This window comes from Mycteria americana, chromosome 3 (assembly GCF_035582795.1).
Source record: "Mycteria americana isolate JAX WOST 10 ecotype Jacksonville Zoo and Gardens chromosome 3, USCA_MyAme_1.0, whole genome shotgun sequence".
In the NCBI taxonomy this organism is placed as follows: domain Eukaryota; kingdom Metazoa; phylum Chordata; class Aves; order Ciconiiformes; family Ciconiidae; genus Mycteria; species Mycteria americana.
In genome coordinates, this window is record NC_134367.1 from 68725483 (window position 1) to 68750389 (window position 24907).

Below are 24907 nucleotides of genomic sequence, written 5' to 3' on the forward strand. Positions count from 1 at the left end.
CTGCAATCTTTTGTTCTAAGCAAAAGTAAAAACCCAAAGCAACAGATCTCCAAACCAGGACATTGTGAGTGTCACCACAGCAGTAAGAAACTTTTCACAAACACCACCACCCCCCCGCAATGGGTTCTACAGGAGGGAAAGCAGAGAATACTTTTCAGAACTACAGAATTTCAAGATCACAGATTTTATAGTAAATGTGTGCTTGCTTTGCCTGCTTATTTACTTGCTTTGTGGGGAAAGGAGTGTTAGGTTTGTAAAAACAAGTGAGTCATGAACAAGTCAAAATATTTCCAGTAAAACTTATTTTTGTCTGAATATGCTGAGTTAACTGAAACCAAAACACTTTGCAGAAATGTATCAGTTTCACTGGTTTTGCGATGAATCAGTGCTACAGACCATGTTATATTTCACTGAAATTGTTGGTTTCATCCTCCTTCATTTGGGATATAACAGCCTCCCCCCCCAACTGTGGAAATCCTCATCTGACATGATTTTTCTTACTTTCATTGGCACCTACCACTGAGGACCAACCCCTGAGTGATCTCTTTCCAGTGCCTGGCACCATTGGAATGAGGAAGGGCTATTTGGCTGCCAGGTTTACAAGCAGCAAATGATGCATCCACTCAAGACACCTCATGTGCTAGTTTTCAAATTTCTCTTCCACCAAAAGAGGGAGGAGTGGTTTTATCCTAGAGCATTTGGATTTATTCTGGCCAGGAGCCCTGGTCTTTTCTTGGATGAGCCCTGAGAATACAAAAAGGTAGTGTTTCAACAGGTAAATCACCTGATTTCAGCAGGCAAATCACCTGCTGCTGTTTCACTGTGAGAGGTATTAAGTCACTTGTTTAATTAATATGGGGATTGCTGAGATATCTAATTGCAATTGAAGCAGAAGAGTTACATTACTACTTCTTAGCTTGTCTTAATCACTTAAAAAGGGTTTAATGCCTTTCACTTACTTGATGCAGGTAAGCCACGACTCCCACCAAGATAAAAGAAAAAATCAGAAGCCAGAAAGCATCCTGGACCACGTATGCAGTCTTTTCGCTTTCTAGCACATTACAAAGTTGCCTCTCTGCACAGAAAGTGGAGCTGGTTGCTAAGACTAAATTAAAATTGAATTAAAATAGAACTTCTTATGTTGACAAAACAAATCTCTGGGTTTTTTGCACTGTTCTTCCATCTAAGAGTTGCTCTTTTGTTTCTTCAATCCAACTTCAGTTATGTTTTTAGTAACTTCTTTCCTTTAGCTAATACTTTCCAGTATTTCATTATCTTTCCTTTGCCTTTTGCTTACCGCCTCTTTCTAGATCTTTGTTCAACATCACTGCTTCCCTTCCTTTCGTACTCCCCTTGGTTCTCTGCACGCCACATCTGTGGTGATGACTCTGGGGATAATTCCACCTGACAAAGAAGGAACATCCACCTCTCTGGGGACAAAATAAACTTTGAACTAGCTTAGCTATGTCCTTAACATGTGCTTCACTGGTCCTTCCACTGTTTATTATTGCAGGACAATATAATTAGATACTTGGTGTCTTCTTTGGGCATCAATCTGTCAAGGCACTAGTAAAACAGAATTTTAATGCTTTATAAATCACTTGTTTATTGCTCAGCCTTGCAGCACTTTTAATTGTAATCTTTAAAAAACTCATATTGATTCTAATGTTACTTATTTCTGTAGGACAGGACAAAGCAACGCTGTTGATCACGTTATACAGCTGCGGTGATGGAAATAACATTCTAGCTGAAGTAAACCAACAAAATTGCAGTGACAATTTATGGCCAAAAAAGCATGTGGGACTTTTGGTGTTGCAGTTCTCTCTGTATGTGACACTCTTGTAGAAGATATCCTTGCTTATCCTTAAGAGTCCCTCAACACCATTCACAGCAAGAGGAACCTGGAAACAAGAGTCTGACTGGAGGAGCAACGTATAACATTGCTCACTGTACTACATTTGCTTGCTATTATGTGCTAGCACAGGTTAGATACTGCTACTCTAGTATTTTCCTAAGTGCAATTCTATTACATGCCCTGAAGAGAAAAGCAAAGCACATCTATGCTGATTTTGTTACCTGTGCCATGGTACAACACTTGGAGCAAATGCTGTGCCCTGTCTTTGTCTGCTCTAGGTATCAGATGGACTGCACAGGGGCACAGTGGCTATCTCTGCACTCTCTGTGTGTCTACACTACAGGACTCTGTAGCCTACCTACACCATGCCCATGACTTGCATGCCCAATGCACACAGTTGACCACACTGGTGGCAGCAGCCTATGCAGTCTACCAGCTGCTATTCTGCATTTGCTGCAAACACATTTCTTGCTACATTTCTTCAGACAATCATTTGAGAGGCAATGCCATCAGAAGGTTGACGGGGGGACAGTGCCTCCCAACAGGACGAATGCAGCAAAATTACTAGTCTGTGGATGAATCTTGCCATTCTGGAGTGACTAGTGCTCCCGAACTGGCAGCACACAACTTTCCCCAACATGGTTAGCGTCACTATGAAGACAAAGCATGGTGCCATCTGCGCAATGAACGTGGTGAGCCATTCCACGCGGCGTGTCTGGGTCGTGCAGGTCATCTGCAACACCCCTCAGCACACAGAGTTGACATTTAGCACTGAAACAGCTCTATGTGCAACATGCAGGTCTGGGCAGCCAGCAGCTGAACTACCTTAACCATGAGCACAAGTTTCCCTGTCAGGAGACCACTGCCCCACATAAGGAAAAAAGAATACTATCACTCTAGACATCCAGGATATGACTGCTCTCCTGTTGTATCTCAACACACAAAAGAGACAACTTCCTTGCTCGTCCCCAAGATACACATAAAATAGGCAATGAAGAAGCACCCTCCTAGGACAGACCCACTCCCACCTCCCTCAGAGCAGGGGAGGAGGAGACGGGAGAAAACAATTGGGACAGGGAATCCACCCACATTACACAGAGGACTGGCTCCCAGCAGCTGGGCTGGGATGAATGTCAGCACTTACTCTCTGACCCCTGTGGGTCAGACAGAGCTGGGAGGTCTTCCTCCCCAGCACTTAATTGCTGGACAGTCAGGACTAGGTGCCACTCACAGCAGACCACGGTGATATTCCTGAGATACTCCCTACATTTTCTTTTATACTCCAACAGCAGCACCTGAGTTAGGAATAACAAGATGAAATGCACTCAGTTCTTCTGCACAGCTACTTTTTCAGGCTCTTCACTGATACAGAAAAGAACTAGAGTTTTCATTTATATTTGTCTAATGTCTTCAAGGATTTATTAGCAACTCCAATTAAGAGCCAAATCCTTCTATACTTGAAACTTGAGGCTCTCCAGAGGAACAAATGACAACAAACAAGGATGTTGATTTACCAACCCAGCATGCTTGATCTTACTTTAAACCCTTTTACAACTCACCACAAGGACTAGAAATGCACGCTTTTCTGCATTTTATTCCCACTGCAGTTTTTCAGGGGTTTAAGCAAGGGAATATACAGTGCCAGTGTGTTCAGGGATGTCCTTTGAAAAATCATGGAAGCTGAATGGGAGAAAACACTGGTAGGTAATCAGTGTGATCAAGTTATCTCTCCAACTCATTAGAACTATAAATCAATGCCTTATGATACAATCTCTATTGTATCATCATTCCAGCTTGGAATTATGAGTAGTTAGTGCTATCTGGAAAGCTTAAATTTCGCTATCTCAAGTTGTTTGTGAAACAGCTGCTCCTAAAATAGTGCTCTAGGTGCAGGAAGGAGAAAGATAAAAGCAGATCTACTCTGTCCTCCAAGACAGAATTAGTTTACAAAGTCATCCTTGATCCTGATTTAGCACTGCAACTCATGCCATTTTACAGAAGATCAACCAGTACAGGCAGAAAAAGCAAGAAAAAAGAGGAAATGCGAGAAGCATACGGACAAAGATCGCTGCAAAGAACTGTCACTTCTAGATCGTCACGTTGGAGACATCTGGAACCTGAAATGCTCTTTCACAGCAAATTCCAAATAGCCCATATTCAGAAGAATGCATGGAAGAAAGACGTAAGTCAGCAAAAAAGCAAAGCTAGAAGCAAAATATTTATTTGACTATCTTTGGGATATGTGTGGAATTAAATTTTATGATCAACTTCCAAGATTTTCCCATATAGAATTCAAGTAGACTGACCTTCTTTCTGCCCTAACTCTTGTTATTTCCTGCTAGTTATCATAAAATAGCAGTATCCTTGGCATCATTTAAAGAGATTTCCTACTTCTTTCCACACACCCAAGAAAAGAACAAACAGTTTCTTCTGAGTTTAGTGACAATTAAATGATGCGGCCAGTTGTACAGTGGCACGTGCTTAAGTAGAAGTGTGTGACTGCTGTTCCCTTGGTGTTTGGAGCAGTCTCATTTGTTTCATGCTTATCTTTGAAAGCAGGAACATCTTAAAATAAAAACTCAGTAGAGCCAGTAGGGAACTAGCTGGCAATGTGTACTTTAAATATGCTCTAGTTCTGCAAACATCTTGTGAGCCAGATTGCTCTTACTGAAGAGGACTATTTAGGTTCGTAAAGTTAGGTGTAACGTTGAGTGCCCAAACACATGAAAACTTACTTCAAACACATGAAACATATCAAACACCAGCACAGACTATCTTAAGTACAGTGTGTGTATTCACTTATGGGCAGGCTGGTGGTTGATGTTTTTGGTTTTTAATCATCAGCCAAGAAGTTAGGAGTTTGAGGGAAAGGGACAGGAGCTCAGGTCCCAGCCCCTGCAACACACTGTAGAGTAAATGTGTCTCAACAGTCAGGGGGGAATTATCTTACGCTGTTTCCTTTCCACCGAGTCCTGGCAGAAGGGCAGGCAGGGAAAGAAGAAATGCGTGCGCTCACAGAGCTTCACAACAGGGAGATTCTCACTGCAGAGGAGATTACGGAATTGAAAGGAAATAGAAGTTATTGTCTTTAGTTACAGAGCATGAATCTGTGACCTACTGGCTTACATGTCTGCAAAATGAATGCAAAACAAGTGTCCATGTTAAAAGAAAGTCTACCTACAAGCAATGCACTCGAAATGATTTAACTCTTCCTTTTTATCTTAAAAACTAAGCAATTTTAAATAAACTTGAAAATGCCAATCTAAGGCTTCAACCTGGTTAAACTTGGAGAACTACATCATTTAATAGCCTCTTCTGCCTTTAAGAAATAATTATGTATGCGTTTATGTGCTTTCTTGTATCGAACTCTCCAAACCTCCCACTACTGTTCTGACTCTGATGCGCAGGTCCAGAGAAACTGGTACAGTCCTTCTGATCTTATTTCTAGCTTTTATTCCCGCTCATCCCATCTTCTACTTCTTATACAAATAATCCTATTAGCAGTTTGCAGCATCTGCATGATCAGAACAATCGGGTCCTGTTTAAATGTCAGACATACACCTCGAGAGCACTCAACCATTCAAAACGTGGTGGCGATCAGCCTATTACGCAGTTACTCTACTCCAGGATCTATACTGGCTCCCATTAGGTTTGCAAATGAGATTTTGACTGCTTTGACTTACAATGCAGGGCAAGTAAGTGCACACTAATGGTGGAAAATATACTGCGCATATAGCGGCACCACAGCAGCAAACACACACAATATCAAATAATAATCACACAATTTGTCACTGATCCTGTCACTGTACCCGTACTTCTGTTTAGCAAACTACCCATGTTCCACCCAGAGCGACCCGCCCGGCACAGCCCCATTTCGTGTTGTACAGTATGACTGCTCCCCATGCACAGAGGTGGAGCAGTGCTCCGTGCACTGCTTCTCCAAATGAAGAACAGGGACCTGAAGGACTGGCGACGAGGAATTCCCAACGACAGCATCTTTATTTCTCCCCAACGAAGGGTCAGAGCACAACAGAGATGCTGCCCGTGTGGGGTCAGTGGAGTACTGCAGACCTCACAAGAAAAAGAGACGCTCTTGTCTTGCAGGAGAAGTTGCCAAGTCAGGACAGAACCGCTTGACACTTTGTGCCACTGCACGTGATTAGATATCTCAGACTTAAACAGCCAGATTTTCTGCTAAGGATTGGGACAACCAACAATCAGGTTGCACACGATGCTAATTTTACAACTGTAATACTGAGAGATGCGAATGCTCAGATTGGGAACCTCTTCCTTCCTCATTCTGTCAGAGCTGGATTTGCTAATCTTCTGGCAATAAGACCAAGCACATCCTCTGCTACCACTTCTTGGAAAGAGAATGTATGTGCCTTTTTTATTTATTCATGAAGACCCTTGTCATCAAGGTGATACGAATAATGCTGTATGTTGGACGAAGTGGCCACACACGAATACGTATGTAGATATATCATGTACCCGAAAACATAGCTTAGATTTTGTCCTATATAGTCCTTTATAAATTAGAAGTATCAGCTGAGGAGACAAGATTATATTTAAACTCACATTTTAAAGACAGCTACTACTTTGTGCTCTTCGTCAACTACTTTAAATACCTTCTACAAAAGCAGTTAGCCTTATTGGCCCTCCTTTGTAAGGAGGAACATACTTGCTATGCTCAAGTCACACAGGGAAAGCGACAGCCCTTGGAGAAGAGTTTGGCTGTCCCAAATTCACCCTTCTAGAAAAATGAACTGTCATTTGGCTATGGGATGCAGACTTTTAATGGGGAAATAAAAAACAACTGAAAGTTAAAATCTAACAAAGTTATGTACTTTAAGAAAAAATAAATCATATAATGTGGTAAATCCCTCTTCCCCACAGAAAAAAAAAAAAAAAAATAAGCCATGTCTCCCGTAGGAGTCAATGACAGCTCAAGACGTGACCACAGCAGGCTGTCGCCCTGCGGAAGAGGGATGAAAAACCGATGTAAACCCACTGCGGCCGCGTCTGTCGGCCGGGATTTTGACACAGGCGTGGAGACCCACTTGAGAGAGGCGGGTGCACATTTGGGCCCACAGACGTTTCTCACGCGGGAACAAACCTCCCCGACCTCAACCCGAGTTTCACGGCGGAGGGCGAACGCGCCTCAAGGCGCCGCCCGCTGCCCCACGCCCTGCCGTGAAAGCCCCGTGGGGCTGATGAGAGGCACGAAGGAATGATGAAGAGATGTGCCCCCCCTTAGCCCCCGCTCCTGAGGCCTTTCTGTTCCCGGAGGCAAGAGGGGCCGGAGTGGGCCGCTCTGGTGCGAGGCTCAGCAAACGGACAAGCGGGAGAGCCTGCGCAGCGGCTGGGGCTTGCGAAAAGTTGAGGGGGAGAAAGGAAAAACAAACAAACAAATAAATAAATAAAAAGTCCCCTCCGGAGGGCGGACATATGTGGCGCAATTCGCTTTCCTGCGGCGGCAGCGGCGGCGGGCGGCCCACCCGCCCCGCCATCCCCGGTGCTCGGCGCTGCCGCCCGCCCGGCCCCCGCCCCTCAGCGCTCCGCCGCCCGCCGAGCCGCCCGGAGCGCGGCCCCCGCTCCCCCGAGCGGCCCGGCACCGCTGCGGGGCGGTGGAGCGCCCCCGGCCCGGCTCGGCACGCCGCCCCCGCTCACCTGCCCGCCCCCGGCGCGGCGCGGCCCTGCTCACCTCATGGCCCAGCTCCGCGGGCGCCGCCCGCTCCCCCAGCGCCGGGCCGGGGAGCGCAGCGGCGGCTCCTCCCGTCCCCGCGGCGGTGCCCGGCCCCGGGGAGACGCCTGGCGGCGGGGCGGCAGCGGGCGGGGCGGAGGAGGGCCGGGCCCAGGGGCGGGCGGGCCGCGTCCCGTCCCCTCCCCGCCGCTCCGCTGCGGCGGGGCCGCGGCCGCTCGGCGGGACGGCCGGGGGGGAGCGGTGCTCGAGGGCCGCCGGGAAGGGCAGGGCCGGGCCGGGCCGACCCGAGGGGAGCGCGGAGGCGGGCCGGGCGGGGTACAGCTCCGGCGCTGGTGCTCGAGGGCTTGCTCTGCAACGGCCCTGCCGGGAAACTTGTTACAACCGAAGTGTAAGTATCCCGGCCCGCGGCTTTCCGACCGCCGACATTGCCACTGCTGTGGCCGTACGGAGTTGCCCGTGCTTGTAAGGATCCACACAAACCCCTCACCTGCACTGGCGGTAGTTAGTTGCTTCCAAGGAAGGCACCTCACAGCGTTAAGAGTTTCCTGCACAGATAACGATTTTGCTTCATTATCTTGGGGTTTTGTTGCAGACTTGCACCCTGGCAGCCTGAGGGGCACAGGAAGGGAGCGTGCCCACATCGCCAGCTGGCATTTCCCCTGGAGCGACTTGTGGCCGTTGCTTCTTGTCCTTGTGGAGATGCTTCCACCTTCTCCATAACCACCATTTCAGTGCTGGAAAACCACGATCAGATCCAGCTGAGCCTTCTCTTCTCCAGGCTGAACACACCCAGTTCCTTCAGTCTTGCTTCCTATGGCAAGTTCTCTACATTTAACCATCTCTATGGCCCTCCATGGGACCATCTCCAGTTTTTGAGTGTCTCTCTTGAACTGGGGAAGACCACAGCTGGGTTCAGTCCTCCAGGTGTGGACCAACAAGTGCCAAATAGCATGGAGTAACAGCATCCCTTGATCTGTTTCCTATGCTCTTGCGGGGACACGCTGGGACGCAGTTTGCCTTCACAGCTGCAAGGGGCATTGCTGCTCAGCTTGCAGGCCACCAGGCCCCCCAAACCCATTTCAGCAGCGCTACAGTCAAGTCCAGCCAGTCAAAATCCAGCCTAATCTAGGGTCCTGCTTTTAGAGAAGGTTGGACCAGATGAGCAGGGATCCAGACATCCCTTCCAATCTAGCTGGAGCTTTCAGCGATCCTGTGGCTCAGTGTGTTGTTTTGGGGAACTGTAGATAACTTGAGTATTATGTCAACTCCGTTTGAAACAAATGTATTTGATTGATTAATTGCCATTAATTAAAATGGTAATGGTTGGCCTGCTGGTATTTGCCCATTAAATAATCTTTTAGATGTACTCTGTAACCCATCATACATATGAGTACTTTCCAACATGATCATCTTAAAAAAGCTATGTTTAAAGTAGATATAATTTCAGTTGCCGAACCATGATTGAATCACGATTCCTATTGAGTCCAGTTCCACTGTTAGGTCATTGTTAACAGTATATGTTATCTCAACAGTGACTGCAAGTTCCAGCGAGGACTCTGACAGACAAAAGTAATCTTTCTGGGGTAGTCTCAAGCATTATTGCATCAGCGTCTCAGCCAGACTTTTTGCTAGAAATCATGAGCCCCATGGCAGTCAGCAGCATGGGATATGCCACTGCCGCTACAGTTCACTGCCAAGTTTATTAACGTAAACTGCCAGTGACAATATATGTATGCTAATATTATCATATGTTAATAACCAAGGCCTGGGCAACTTGAGAGGGCCAAATGTACATGGTGGGGCTGAGGAGGAGGAGTGAGGCGACATAAGGCAGTTTATAACTACAATGATACTGCAATAAAGCAGCATCACAGCTAGACCACTGAAAGGTACTCCAGGCCATGTCTAACTTCTGGTATGTACCAGTAAAGCAACCCTGGCAGTGAGAAGCCACACTGAAATAGTTTCACTATTTCACTATGATAGACACTGTCCTACTGGTCTAAAGGTGTCTCCTGCAGGAGGGCAGGACAGGAATCTGCATGGTTTTGTGAACACCACAGGGCTGTTGCTGTATATTGCTGTATACTGCTGCTGTTAAAGTAATACAGCTTCTGTGGGCTCCCAAGGTGGTGGCCATTAAAGATGGATAAAGTGAGGTTCACGTTTAACACATGTTTATCAGCAAGCAAACAAACACTTTCATAGGTGTATTCTTTTTATCGGTCCTCTCCCCAGCTCTTTGAAACCCATGATTTCGTGATTTCTCCCTGCAGCAAACCAGCCATGAATTTTAGTCTCAGCAAAATGCTCCCAGTCTGTCGGTGTGCAATGGAGAAAAGTGGAGAGTCCAGTTTGGTCCATCAGTATCAAGAGGATTCCCAAACTGAATCAGGGTCAGGCAGTAAGTCTCAATGTCTTTCCCACTTCTGAAGTGAGTGTTGAAGTAAACATGGAGCTAAACTGCTGAGCTGGTTGTTGGAGTAATGCTTTGGCTCTTTGCAGAGAAATCAGTAGATGGAAACCACGGTCGTATTGTAACCAGCTGCTTTTGATAAAAACACACAAAGGTAGGAAGCCTCACTGTGCACACACACCAGCGTTTGAGGCTTTTACTGACAGGTACCCAGCCTGGGCATGACTAGAAGAGGTACCAGCTCAACTCTGCCATGCTACAAATGGTCCTTTGGATACAGTTCAATGCCAAAATGAACTTTGTGTCCAGTTTCTGATGGTTCTGAGAGAAAGCACCCAGAAGCCTGCATCCTGGGTCCAGCACACAGATGTGTTAAGAGTTGCTTATCAAGTTGCTTATCATCTGAAAAGATGGTTGTATTTTTCCTCCGATCTCATTCAAAGGACAGGCTGAAACAGTTCTGCTGAACTTTTTGAAATTATTCAGCCCACGGCTGAGATATGACGTGGAAATACTCAGCAGCTGCAGTTAGAAAGCCCTGAAACCCACAACGCTCAGAGAAGTTGTAGATGTCTCAACATTGGAAGTGTTCAAGATCAGGTTGGACAGGGCTTTGAGCAACCTGATCTAGTGAAAGATGTCTCTGTCCATGTCAGGGGAGTTGGACTAGATGATCTTTAAAGCTCCCTTCCAACCCAAACCGTTCTGTGATTCTATGGTCTTAGTGCAGACTACACTGGGTCACCCTGCATGTCCTCATGTTATGTGGAGATTTTGCAAAAGGTCGACGCCTTTGGGGTTTATCAGAGGAAGGAATTCCAGACGGGTGTCACTAGTGCAGGGTGTGCGATGTACAACAGGTGACATCAGTGTCTTTCTACGTGTCTCCGCAGCCAGATTGCTGTTGCCCATCCTGCCCTCTAGTGCCTGCAGCACCGTCTCCCTCTCTTCCCTCTCCACTCCCCCTTGCACCCACACGCAGACTCAAGGGATGCCGCTGTGGCTCTGAGCAGGGAGCAGGAGCTGCAAACCCCCGGGCCTCTGTGGGTGCAGAGCTGGCCACCCTGCGGCCTTACCTGCCTGCAAGGACAGCTGCTGCTGGGGACACAGACCAGAGAAAGGAGATTTGGAGGGGAAAGGCGTCAGGAGGGGTCCCTGTGGGGATGTGGTGTGAGGGTGGTGTGTTGTGCCAGGGGAGGTGTAGATTGGATAGTTAGGAAAAATTTCTTCACTGAAAGGATTGTCAAGCATTGGAACAGGCTGCCCAGGGAAGTGGTTGAGTATTTAATATATAATATATAATAATATACCCCTGGAGGTATTTAAAAGACATGTAGATGTGGCGCTTAGGGACATGGTTTAGTGGTGGACTTGGCAGTGCTAGGTTAACGGTTGGACTTGATGATCTTAAAGGTCTTTTCCAACCTTAATGATTCTATGATGTGCTTGCACGTGGGCTTGGCTGGAGTGGCCCCCCCCCGCCACCTACGTGCCAGCCCCCGAGCTACCCTGCGAGCAGCAAGGCCTGTACTGCACAGCCTGCATGTCTGCTGGCATCATCCCAAACAGGTGACAACTATGCCATTACCCCATATCCCTCTTCTCCTCCTTTACTGTTGCTCATGGTTTTCCGCTTCTCCAGTGACCCATAGGATGCGAGGGATCCCCTTCTCTGCCAACCCGCCCATGTCTGGGGCTGAATTCAAGTACAGGGCTACTAATGGAAAACTGCCAGTGCAGTATAAAGTTTTGTGGCTGTATGGCCCCATAAAAACATAACCTGTTACAGCAAAATCTACCACAATACACAATGCTGGAGTTGTATCTATACATTCTAATGAAGTAAAAATGCAGGGCATACAATTCATTATTTTTTTATAATGCCACAACCTATTCAAATAGAATAATTCACCACTTCAAGTAAATTTTCTAGCAATCAAACACAAAGCAGGAGTCACAAAAATGAAAATATTCCAGGTGATCACCTTCCTCTTGTAAAGTTCCAAAACCAAATATTCAAGTCAGCATTTGTTGAATCTCTTCAGGAATGATCCATGGCAGTCCTCTAGGTTATGCTAAGCCTCCTGAAAATACATGACAAAACAATCATTCAGTAATAAGGAATCCTTAAAACTGACATACAGTTTAGTGTTCCAAAAATGAGCTGAAATATTTACAATTCTCATAAATCATGTCACAAAGCCTTTTTATTTCTCTAGATAAAATTAGCCTTAAGTTATTTACCTGATTTACCCAAAGTCATGACAGGAGTCTCCATCATCATGGGAAAAAAAACAATGCAAAATCTTGGTCCTACTGAAACTGAGGTAAACCTCCCACTGACTTCAATGCCTAAACCAGAGTTTCATTTCAAGCCTTCTATTCCAGTCATATGCATAAAAGTAAATTCTTCTTAGAAATTTACAGACAGATGTAGTGAGCACCAACTACCTTAATTTCATACATGTAACACATTTTGCTGGATGCTTTGAGGAATCAATCATAAATGAAAAAACAAGCACACTTTGTTGAAATACTATCAACTTAGCAAACAGAGGAGGAGTTTACAGGGGAATATTCCAGCTTTGAAAAGCATCCATGGGTGTGTATATCTACAACCTGTACTATGTGACTCCAGACACTCCGTTTTAACACATTCATATTACATCAAACCACTGAGTGGATTTGCTTGTGGTTACATCTCATTACTTCTGATTTTCAGCTACCTACAGAGAGAGGTAGATACCTGACACCTTCCAAGGGAGCTTTTCCATGTAAGCAATAGCTGCCCTTATTATCACTGGACGTCCTAGCCCAGGATGGAGGGAAGGCAGGGTCTGCCTGTGAAGCCACATGTACAAGTGGTCCAGTGAAAAGTCTGGACATCCCTTTTGAGGGTATGAGATGTGGAGCAGGTACTTGTCTCTTCAGGTGTCATTCCTGACACTGCACTCAGACTGGGATCTGGCCTGCTGGGTTAGCACACACCTCCTCTGACCTGCAGAGAGGAGGTAGCACAAAGCAGCCTGGACAAGGCAGGACTTTTTCCACAGGTGCAGCCAACAAGGAAAGGGTGTTGCTGCAATGGAGTGCAGATGTACTTTTATGAGGGGGAATGCCCCACTTGTGGAGTTGGCCTGTGAGCAGACAGATACACGTGGCAGTGCAGGCGCATTTTGTCAGTCATGTCTGGTACCGTTTCCAGTGAACCAGCAGGAAAGGACAATTACAAAGAAAACTGAGGCTGGACTTAGCACATGGCTCCAGCCCCTCACCAGTGCTCCAGGAGCCAGGAGGCTGAGGAGGATTTTGCACTGGCAGAAATTCCCAGTGGCAGATAACTCTCTGAACCTGAAGAGCTTCAGGAACAACAGCCTTTGCTCTATTACCTGCTGAGATGCCCATCCAAGTTTGTCAGTAAAGGAGAGACTAACACGAGTGAAAAGAAGTTTATCTAAGTGCCATAGCAGCTACCTTTCAAAATAAGGAAAGTAAGGAAATTCTGTTCTGAGAACATTATCAAAGCACTTGCAAAGGTTATTAGGATGCTCTCAATGTCATTCTCATGACCTTCTAGCACAGGGTGTGAGACAGCATTACTTTTCAACTGTAAACATCCCAGGTTTTTGATGGATTGGATTGTGTAGAAGGGGATAGAATTTCACTGCCATTCGTTGAACTAGTAACCTGTCTCTTGATTCTTACAGCCTGAAATCAGCAATGTCAGCATATGGAAAACATGCTTTAATGCTCGACCATTGCTTAGGTTCATCCTTCACCGTGGCTAGGGCACAATACTTGTAAATACATAGGAATTCGTTTCTTCTTTCAGCTAAACTATTCATCTCCATTTACTTGATGACTTGCCTGCTTGTTACTCAGTTTCCAAATCCTCTGTTCCTGCTTGATCTGATTCTTCTAACCGGAAAGAGATGTGACGTGAAGGCTGTTCCTCAGCAGGAGGTTGGTCAGTCTCTTCTTTCTCTGCGACCAGTTGGTCAGCAGCATCTGTCTCACCGGCCACCTGTGGTGCTGCATCTGTTGGCCTGGGCTCTTCAGCAGGTGCCTCTGTCAGATCAGACAGAGGTTTATGGCTAAATGCATCTAAGCGTTTTTCAACCACTGTGCAAATCAAGGCTGAAACAGAGAAAGCCACCATTAACAAACATGGAGGAAAAAACCTATAATTTGAGATTATTTTATATATTACTGACCTATAACTTCTTAAACAGGGGAAAAAACCTGAAAAAAACACTAAAAATGAAAGAATACTTGAATGAGAAAAATTATCCCTGCTGCTGTATCCTAGTTCCAGCCAAATGAGCGGTTTACACTGAAAGCAGTGATTTGAAAGGGTTCACCTGGATTGTTTTGTTGATTTCCTCACAGTTGTTCCTCACTTCCAGAGTGGGTCACTCCGCCAGGAACAAGGACTAGCCAGGCTGTACACAGCAGGATGGTTTTGGCAGTGCAAAATACTGGAACTAGGGAGTCATCAAAAGATTTTCTCTTTCCGAAAAGCAGCTGTAAAGCACCTATTCTTTATTATTTTTGCTGTTTAGCCTTTGTAAATTTTTCTAAACATTATACCCTTTCCAAATCAAAGAACACAACAACAACAAAAAAATCAACACTCACTTTGATTTACATCATTTAATTATGAAAAATAGAGGCCAAGAATGAAGGAAGAGAGGTTTAACACAGAAAATAGGACAATGTACAGGTACTAAAAAGAGCTTCATTGTTAATTCATGGGTTGACTTTAGCAATTAAAAGAACGAATGGTCATCTCTGAGAGGATGAACATAGCCCCCTTACACTGTGGGTGTTTCCCTTGTAGTTCACAGCTCTTTTATTGGACAGTGACAAAAATAAATTATTTAAGTAGCGTCTTCATTCAAATAGGTTAAAAATGGATCCTTAGAGATTTTTCCTATGCTTCTGCATAAGGGGGGGGAAGAAGCCACAAACTTTCTCAGCCGAGGCTGTGTCTGCCTCTACAAAACTTGGAGAATCTAATCTGCAGTTTCTTTTGCAGAGATGATGTTTACTCAACAGTGGGTGATTTGGTATAAGTCAGGAAATACAGAGGGTAAATAGCAAGACAGGGACTGCTGGTATTACTTATTGGCCTGCTCCAGCTGCTCTGTGTATCTTAGAACTGGTGCAAGACCATGATACCTGGTTAAAAAATTAAACAGAAAAATTTAACAGGAATATGATAGATGTTCTCATCAATAGTGTATCCTGCAGCAACATTCTCCTAGGGATGTTTATTCGGTAGTCACATACAATACTTCTTTCTTAAAAGGAGAGAAAATTCCCTCCCTTCCGAAGAGCTACATGAAGAAGTGATCCTTGAGTGTACATACTGGCACACATATCATAGGATAAAATACCTAACAGACCAGCTGTAATTATCCAAATTATACCCTAACAAAGGATCCTGGTTAAACTGAAAATAAACCCAAAGGAAACAAGCACAATTATAATTCAAACCCAAAATCACAGCAGGAGGAAAACCATAGGAATGAAAGATGTTATGCAAGTATAAAAAGTGGTTTGGTCTAGGACCACCACAGTGGACATGCATTCATCATAATTTTGTTTCTACACAAGACAGAGTTTACATTGTTCAGGTATTTCAACTACAGCCTCTGAAGACTGACTAATAAAAGAACCTGAACACTTAGCTTGAACTAGCCCCAAAGACGACTGATATTTTAATCTATTTCAAAAAAAAAAGGACACAATTATTGACTGCTGAGGAGGTAAGCCCTTGTTTTGACGAAAAGTGTTGGTCACCTGACTTCTCAGTCAACCATGGCCTATGATTATCCCTCTCTCCTCCTTTCATGGAGGATGAACATATTACTCCGTAGCTCAGGGACCTTACAAAAACAAGTTAAGAGACTTTTGTGGTATACACATGGCTGTAGAGAGGATGGGCTTTTCTGTACCCACTGGCACCATCAGGCATACTACAGAGAACAGCACAGCAATGATGGCTGTGTAACACATGAGAAATAAAAGTTTTATAGCAGAGAAAAGACTTGGTGCTCTTTAACCATTCTGCTCCTGCAAAATGTGTTGCATCTCCCAGCATCAACACATCTCAAACAGTATAAAGCCAGCAGAGACAGGGTAGTGCAGCATGACTGACACTTCTATTATTTCAGCTGAAAATCAATTACCTAGAGGTATGTAGTAGTAGTTTTCCAACATTAAAAATGTTTTAATAGAGTAAAAAAAAAACAACCACAAAAAGCCATGGGTACTTGGAGTTCTAGCTAAGATGACATCTGCTACCTTAACCCACAATGAGCCTGTAAATGTGATATTTGTTCTGACTGGGGAAAAAAACCAACCAAGAACATCAAGCAGCCCAGATTACATTCCAGGATTTGGTAACTTACAGTCAAGCATTGTCCTCCCCAGAACCTTCCTCTCTAGTGTTTCTTCCACTTCTGTCATCAGCCACGGAAGGAATTCTGTCTCAATATCTGTAAGCATTTAGCAGGAAGAAAGAAAGAAAAAATGTATTTTTATTAAGGATGAGCAACAGGATATTGAGGCTGTTTTTCATTTGCTACGATCATTAAGGGATGAACATCCTTGCCAAAAGACACTTGCTTTGCAAGAGCCAGATGAAATCTCTGGGGTGCTGTTGGGTTTCTTATCTCCTGCCTCTCTTACTGAGGTTCCTCATTGTTGTGGACCCAGACCAGAGTTCTCTCAACTGCAGTGATTTTCAAAGGGGTCTGGCACCCTTGAAGTGCTAGCACAGATGAGATACACAGTAATGTTCTAGGGAGATGAAAATAACTATCCTGAAGAAGTCAGGAGAATAACATTTCCTGCCTTGCTTTCCAAAGATGTCTGGCTTCTGGTCTGCTAAAAGCATTTGTTCCCTCTGACTAAAGAGCTCTTGCTTACCCACATATTTCTCAAATCGTGCTCTTTGTATGCCGTGGTCCCAAAGCCTGCCCTGTTTGCAAAATACACTCAGTTTCTGCATTTGCCCAATGACTCATTCTGGAGAGAGTGTATCTATTCCCAAGCTGTGGTCTGGGCACCTGTGCGGGGCCTGGGGAAGTGGGGTGCAGCAAGGTAGCCTGTAAGAAATGGTGCTGATTCTAAAAGCTTGGAAGTCACCAATGTACAACTCCAAAATTATTTTCAGGGCCTAATTATAATTGACCAATTTCTCCATTGCTCTGATAATCATTAACAAAGATTCAGAATAACCTACAGATTTATTTGCCTGCCCTTTCAAAAAACATTTACTTCAGTTTGGATCGCTTGCTCGCTCTGCTCTACCAATCCTAACTACACATTTATTTCTCTCCAATTCAAAAGCAGCTCTTCTCATTGTAGCACTGTCAGCTCTTGCTTATTCTTGACTACTTGTACAGATGACCAACAATGTTTGTTTTAAAAATTTGAGTTTGGAAACTATCTCTTCAGCCACAAATGTAAACAAATAAAGTCTTGTGACATTATTCTAAATCACAGGACAATAAGCTATGTTTTATGGCTGTTTTGACCTTTATATTACTCAGTTTACATATTAAAAAAAACAAACAAACCTCTTTCTATAGGGTCATAAAAAAACCCACTCTCACGAAGATTGTTGAAGACCGAGGGAATGAGATCAGCCAGGTAACGCTGAGCAAATGCTCGAGCTGCAATTTTCTCTGTGGTCTCTTTCTGTTTCTGCAGCATTTGCATGTGCTGGAGTCTGCGACGTTCCTGACAAGACAATATTGCATATAAAACTTTCAGGCCTTTAGCCGTTACTCATTTGATCTAGACTTTGAAGAATGATCACAGTGTGAGAGTTATAAATGGCAAAGACAATCAAGAGTACCAATACGTATAGCCTCTAACTTTCACAAAAACTTCTCATGTGAACAAGTGCTTGAAAGCAAGCTTGTACTCACTCTATGGAGTACTAAAATCCCCAAGGACTAGAGGGAAACACAGTATACCTTTGGTATACCTTTTCTGATTTTGGCAAGTCTGTGAAATAAGGGCCTTGTAGCTGGCCAAATGAAACCGTTCTCTGACACCTCATTGATCTCCTGACTCTTTGCTTTATTATTGCACATAAAGCTGATCATTGGCCTTGGAATGAGATGAAGTCGGGTCAGGATTTCCTGAACTTTTCATCTTTCCAATTTTATATCCTATTTGATGTAATTAAAGATTAAAACTCAAATTGGTCCAGGAAAACATGGAAAAATCCCCAAATATATAAGGCTGATGAATAGCAAGTAACTAAGACTTGCCCTTTCTATTTACTAGATAGTACTAATATAGCTTAATACTTGGAGATCTTGAGAGGTATGTGTGCACATACAGTAGGTGCATGCATTAAGTGTGAAAGACTAGGAGGTGCCTTTCTTACTTTCAAGCTCTGCGACTATTCATTTAGCAGTTATTATAGTGAAAAGGCTTGAGTAACAGCTGCACCAGGTACAAAGGGTACTGTTGGGTTTGGCCTCTTGATCAGGTGTCCAAGTGCACCAGGTCATGGGAGCATGACTGCTCCAAATAAACACAACAGCATGGTGCTGGTGCATGACTGCTCCAAATAAACACAACAGCATGGTGCTGGTGCATAAGAGTAAATAGCAGAGTGCAGCTGTATGGCACCAAAATGCTTTGAGGAATATCAAACTTGACAATACCCTTTTGAGCACATCCAGCTTATTTCACAGATTGTCTTTCAGTACTGGAAATGGTTTTCTCTCTTCTGATGAGCAGACAGGCCTGTTCTGCTCTTAGGAAGTCCTACCTTCTCCTCTCTGTATCGCCTGTCCTGCTCTTCCAGGCGCTGTACTTCAGCAAGCTCTGCATTACGCAGCTCTGCATAGGCACGCTGATGTGCCCATAGCTGGGCCAGCTCTTCTTCCTCCATGACTTCCAGCAAAGCTTGCTCAACCGTTTTCCCAATCAACACTTCCAGGATTGGCTTGACTTCAACGTCAAAGTCAAACAACTGAGGATGGGAGTCAGTGAAACAGAGATAAATGTCCCTTGATCACAATCACTCTTAGCATCTTGGCAAGGAGAAAAGGAGGATGAACAAAGCCCTTGTGCTGGAGGCAGGCCTGAGAAGTGCAGGTGGGGGGGCCAGTGTCAGCTAATGCAAGAAGCATGAATGCAGCTGGGGACTAAACGATGAGTGGGCTGGAGTGAGACACCACACACCCTACCACAGCCACTGTGGGAGCTGCCAGGGAGAAGCAGAGCACTCACCTGGACCCTATTTCTGCTCACCTCTGTGTTCCCAACGCCTTCTCAGGCTGGACATTATTTCTACAGGGGAGAGCATTTCTCAACATTGTAGTTCTTAGCTGAAAGCAGCAGAACCAGTGGACATGGAGAAGCACCTTCCTTAATTTTGGACTTAACCTCACAGCAGACACCGGGGACTTTTTTTTTTTTTTGCATATTCTGTGAGGATAAGTTCCTTCCTGTTTCTGCCTCAATTTTGCATCAGAAGTATGTTTTGTGTGGGAGACATATTTTGACAGCACTTGCAGACCTGACTTCGCTTTGTACCTCTCCTTCTTCTATTTGTGTGGCCACATCTTTTCCTGTTTTGGCTGGTATGAAGAGTGGAGTGGGTGGTCTGTCCAAAAATGCATCTGTTTGACACTCTGTATCAACTTCTATTATCCGGTCACTAATCTCTTCCAAATACAGTTCTAGAAATAAAAGCACAATGAAAGCTGTAAGTTGGATTCTTTTTATTTTAACTCTCAACTATTTTTGATCATTCTACAGGGTGAATTATATCCAAAGAGTGCAATAAAATGTCTTCTATAAAGTTAAAAAAAAAAAAAAAGACACCTCAACTTAAAACATGGATCAGTTTGCTGCATCACTTGTTTTCTGTAACATCTGCTGCACTTCCTAAAGGGGCATTTCACTTAGTAGGTTTCAAAAGTCAGAGTCTAGACCATTTCAGCCCACCCTGCAGAATAAACAATTCTTGATAGAGTCATCGGGATAGGACAATTTCAAAAAGGGATAATGATTGCCTATCTGCTAACGAGTAATATTGAAAACATACATTTTTCTCCATTGTATGCGGCAAACCAAAACACTGGATCTGGCAGTTTAAAGAATGATATTCTACTTCTGGCCCCACCAGAAGTGGCTTTGAGGTAACCACACATCTGTAACAACATGTGCTTGATTGAATTATGACTGTCTGTCTCCTACTGCAGAGATAAATAGCCTGTCTCAGATAATAAGGTCTGTGGAGTACTTACTTAAAATTATCTGCACTAGTCAGTGGGAAGGATATCAGACCAAGACTTCCACACTAGATAGCCTCCTTCTGCATCCAACAGTTTTCAAATGGTGAAGAGCTGCTGTGTGCATTGGAGGTGGTGTAGGAGGTTCAGTAGGGCTGGGGCAGAGGGAACATTCAGAAGCCAAAGACCATGCCTGATTAGCGTCTAACACAGCTGTTTTCTGCGTTTGTAAGTCAGTCCAATCTGAAATGATTTTCAGAGGGCACAGCAATATATTACCCTCACCTCATGATTACCTCACTCCCAAATTTTGGGTTTCCTACAAATAAAACTGTTTTCCCACAAATAGGGCAGTTTCCTATTCTAAATTAGGGTGTATCCCCCAATTTTTAATAGCAGTTTTATTCTTATATATGATGGCATTCTTAAGCAAAATTTTTAAACCCCCTCAATTTTAAGCATATACCGAACTTCTCTGATGATACTGAAAGAGGAAAGAATAAATGAAGAAGTTTTGACTAGTGTTCAAGAATGTACACTGAAAACTGAAATACAGAGCCTCTGGGAATATGTCACTAATTAGCCAAGTTTATTAAATACAACTAAAAATAAGGGGTTATAATGGAAAGGATTCAAGAACCTCTGACTTTAGAATTCTATGATTCTAACCATAACTCTATGTGATCTACCAACTGCATCATCAATTTAGTAAGTGAATATAAATCAGCAAGTTTCTGTTTTCGATGAATTTTTTAAAAATTCAGCCTTTTACCTGTCTGTACATGAATATGCTCTCTGCCTTCCACAGGCTCAGGTGTTCTTGGTTGCATTTGCTCTTTTGCACGCTTTCTAGCCAGTGCTCTTTTCCGTGCTTCCCTTTGCCTTTGAATGTCAAGGGGATTGGGTTGGGTACTCTGAGCAGGGATGAAGAAAAAAGCCACGAAACAGAATACACTTTGTACTTGGAAATGATACTAATTTCTCTCTACAGGAAAATGAAGGTTGTTTGATTTTAATGCTACAAATCTAGCATTTTGGATTTACTTTTCTGGGTCCTGCCCCTACATTTTCAGTTACCTTAAAGACTGTAGGGCATGAAACGAATAAGGTATGCTAGCTGCCTACAGACACATACTAATGGCATCTCACTCTAAGAGCAATAAGTTGCTATTTGGAAGTGGATATTATATACAGAACTTTGCTTTGCGAGATAAAGTGTATTAAAATAGCATGTTCTTGCTGACAAGTGAGAGTTTCTAGGTAAAGCTTTAAGAAGGTCAAATGGACTTAAATCCAGTTATCATATTATCAACAGAATTGTTTGCTAAATAAAAATTATAGGTTCTTTATTGTTGATGAAGCAAAAGAAACCCATATTAACTTTTATATTCGGTACTGTGTTTGTGGACTGAAATGAGCATCACTTTGAACTTCTTAAACAGAACAGATGTGAAATTCACTCTAAGAAACAGCTACCGAACCACACAAAGTTATTTCCATAAAGTAGCTTTTAAAAATACAGACTGCTTTAAACTCTTACATGATCAAAGTATCTATATAGAAATATTCTCTAAAAAGAAAGTATCACTAAAACATTTACTACTGTATCAGGATAAATAAAATACTTTTGCGTCCACACAAGCACCTTTTGCATACAGCTGGACTGTCTAGCTCTGCTTCTTTAGTAGGGTAGGCCAAAGTCTACCCCAAGACTTAATTTCCCAAGAGCTGCTATTCTCACTTGTAACACCTGTGGATGCAGATGGTAATAGATGATGCAGTGATGACTTGTGCCCAGTATCATTAAACTCAAGAAATGGGGAGGAAAATAATCAAATACTTAAAAGGGAAAAAAAGAATCAGAACTGTAGAAATTCAGGGGAAACTAAGTGCTTTAAAGAAAGGCTGAAAACAGTTGCATGCTAGTTGAACTGGAGAGCTTGTGATTGTGTGAAATATTTTAAGTAAAACTGCAACTTCAGTAGTTAAAATTATTAACGAGGCACAGTTTCCCTGCCCTACCTATTACTTTTCAACAAAGCTGTAGTATGATCTGCATAAAAAACATACCACAGGTATGACTTGAAGGGCATAAGTGTTGCCACGCACCACTCTCCTGTCATACATGAGGTTGGCGTAACGAACAGGTTCCTTCTCTCTGCAACATCAAGCACAGATAGTTGTGGTTACAGTAACGAACAGATTCCTTCTCTCTGCAACATCAAGCACGGATAGTTGTGGTTACAGAGCTGCAACCCGGATGCTACCGCCTCAACAAGCCAGAAGGGCTTTGAAAGGCCTGAGGTGCAAGTTCCCCCGAAGGATTCCCCTCCCCCGGGAAGGGCGGCGAGGGAGCTGGGGTGAGGGCGAAGGGCAGGAGGGGCAGCGGTGCCCGTTCGGGGCGCGTAGGCCGCGGGGCTGGATGGCGCGGGCCGCTGGACACCGGCACTCACAGCTCGGCGGCGTCCGGCGGCGCTCGATACTTCGGGCGGGCGGGCAGGGCGCGGGGCCGGCTGCAATAGCTGTAGGGGACGGCAGGGGCGGCCGCCGCCGCCGCCACCTCCGGCTCGCAGGCGGGCAGCATGGTGGGGTCCGGCCGGGGCGCGGCGGGTCTGGCCCGCAGCAGCCGGGCGGCTCGCTGAGGGAGCTGCAACAGCCGCCCGCGCCGCGGCAACCGTCTCCAGGGCAACGCACGAGCGGAGCGGGGCGGGGGGAGTGCGCCGCGCATGCGCGGGGCGGGAGGGCGGTGGTGGCCGTGTGGCAGTTGAGGCGCCGTCGGGCGGCAGTTGGTCCTCTTCCCTCTCACGCGGGTTTTCCTGCTGGGAAGGAGCTAAAGCCTGAGGGATGTTTAAGGAGGACGTGCCTGCTCTCCAGGCACTGGGGTGCTCAGCGGAAAACCATCACTTTAACTGCTAACGGGTTTGCGCTTGGCAGCGCTGCGGGGCCCCTCCTGGGCCGCGGTAATGAGGGGGTTTAACCGCGAGGTGTCATCGTCCGTCTTCCGCCTCTGTACAAGCTGCTCAGGGACTGGAAGGTTTCCACTTAAACTAACGGTGCCTTACCCCCATCTGCAGCGCCGTTGGGGATGCAAAAATTGGCTGGGGGATCGCAAAAACCTGTCGGATGGTGTGCTGGTGGCTTAAGTACCGGTGTCCTGAAAGGCAGCCCAAACAGCTGCACTCTTAATTTTGTTTTTTCCACGGAAGTAGGGGATTTGGATACTGTAAAGGTCTTATATGATAGGGGATAGGAGAGTGAGGTGGGCCCTCAGTATGTCATCCCATGTCCACAGTGAGCTGCACTCCCCCTCATGACAAATCATGAGGATGTATTTTCGGATTCTGTGAAAAACTTCCATTAAGAGAAACAGAAAAGCAATTAATGGTTACTGATATAGTGATAGCTCCTTTTTTAAACTTATGTGGGTAGTGATATAAAGCCTTGACTACTTTGGCAAGACTGACTATATAAAATAATCCATGCCCTTTGTTTCCGAAATCTTTGGTTCAAATGTAATTCACGGGTTAAATGCTATTTATTTCAGCTCAGTTATGTTACTGTGGCAGATCTCTGTGCTCCATGACAGCCCTATGTAGACAGTCACAGGCAAGAGAACTGCAAGTAGCAGTGAGCGCTTCATAGGAGGCCTGCAAGGGCATGGGGGAAGCTGTATAGCAAGAGAAACTTTTAGAAAAAGAAGTAAGAAAACCCCACTCCAAACCAAAAAAAACCCTACCAAAACCCAAGGCCAAGTGTGGGAGGCAAGGGAAAAGAGGAAGGAATGGTTTTGTAATTAATTAACAGGCAGCTGGCAGAGTCAATGCAGGAATGGGAGTTGTGTTGACTACGCGGTTACCAGCTGGGTGGTAGCACAAGAGGATATGAGGCTGCAGGAGCACAGTGCAAGTGTCACTGGGGTGGGAGGGGAGAGTAGTCCTTCAATATTTGCTTGTGTCTGGGCAAGCAAAGTTAATGAATGAGCAGCTCGGTCCAGCCAAGCCAGAGGACTATGGCCCTTACATTTGACCAGAACCAGTACAACCCTTTGATTTTGGGGACCTGACTTGTATTTTCTGAAAATTTGAGTTGGGCTATATACCTGTTTCTGCTTTTGGCCTGAGGACTTGAAATCTGGGGAGACATTTCCAAGCTGTTAGGGACACAGTGTTTTCTGTTTGCATGAAAAAATAGCTGCAGTATAGCCTTCAAAAAGTCAGTCTGTACATGTCCGGTAAGGAATTGTTTGAGTGTGCTTGCTGAGAAACCCGAGAAATCTGGCTGGAATGGACTGGGCAGGGAGGCGGTGAGAGGAGAGCCTGTAACCACCTGAGCAAGGATTCCTGAGGAACTGCCCATTGTTACACACCCATTGCCCACAAATCTTGTGAAGATGGTGTTGCATTGCAGATTCATGCTGTTTAGCTGGCCCCAGCCTGGTGTCTTACCTGTTGGGTGAATTTCTCATTCACCAAATATGTACACTGACTAAATGGCAGTGACTCTCCTACTTACCTCTGTGAAACACTGATAACTCCTAAGTTATCAGTTTAGTGCAAAAGCGTTGCAAGTACTGTGTGGGAGAGGCGAAGGTTTCTGGCTTTGTGGGTTAGCAGGCCTTTGTAAGTCACAAAGCCATGTCCAGGAAAAGCCTCCTCTCTTCT

At 44.8% G+C, this 24907-nt stretch overlaps 2 protein-coding genes across 8 annotated transcripts in view; both read right to left on the reverse strand.

The window, feature by feature from the left end:
- The window catches only part of PLAGL1 (PLAG1 like zinc finger 1), a 50618-nt gene extending 42845 nt beyond the window's left edge, over positions 1–7773 (reverse strand). For 5 of the 7 annotated variants that reach the window (XR_012775277.1, XM_075498891.1, XM_075498890.1 and 2 more), the window contains exon 1: positions 7560–7756. The gene's annotated coding sequence lies outside the window, so the exon portion shown is untranslated. Of the gene's footprint in view, positions 1–7525 lie in introns of all 7 variants that reach the window. The other 2 variants (XM_075498894.1, XM_075498893.1) reach the window with 2 other exon arrangements.
- A 4035-nt stretch (positions 7774–11808) lies between these two features.
- RSPH3 (radial spoke head 3) lies at positions 11809–22935 on the reverse strand. The gene is made up of 9 exons (XM_075497361.1): positions 22700–22935; positions 22317–22404; positions 21019–21160; positions 19546–19691; positions 18776–18979; positions 17565–17727; positions 16392–16478; positions 13843–14112; positions 11809–12059 (listed from the first exon to the last, which is right to left on the reverse strand). The coding sequence occupies exons 1-8, from the start codon at positions 22828–22830 to the stop codon at positions 13850–13852; spliced, it is 1224 nt and encodes a 407-aa protein (XP_075353476.1). The 5' UTR covers positions 22831–22935; the 3' UTR covers positions 11809–12059; positions 13843–13849.
- Between the last annotated feature and the right edge of the window lie 1972 nt (positions 22936–24907).

What these genes read in the sequence shown, in the direction of transcription:
- RSPH3 (XM_075497361.1), bottom strand. Translation starts at nt 22,830, where the DNA reads ATGCTGCCCGCCTGCGAGCCGGAGGTGGCGGCGGCGGCGGCCGCCCCT. An exon ending in GGCGATACAGAGAGGAGAAG is followed by an intron (nt 17,728 to 18,775) that starts GTAGGACTTCCT and finishes TTGTCTTGTCAG; the next exon opens with GAACGTCGCAGACTCCAGCA. An exon ending in TTATGACCCTATAGAAAGAG is followed by an intron (nt 16,479 to 17,564) that starts GTTTGTTTGTTT and finishes AAATGCTTACAG; the next exon opens with ATATTGAGACAGAATTCCTT.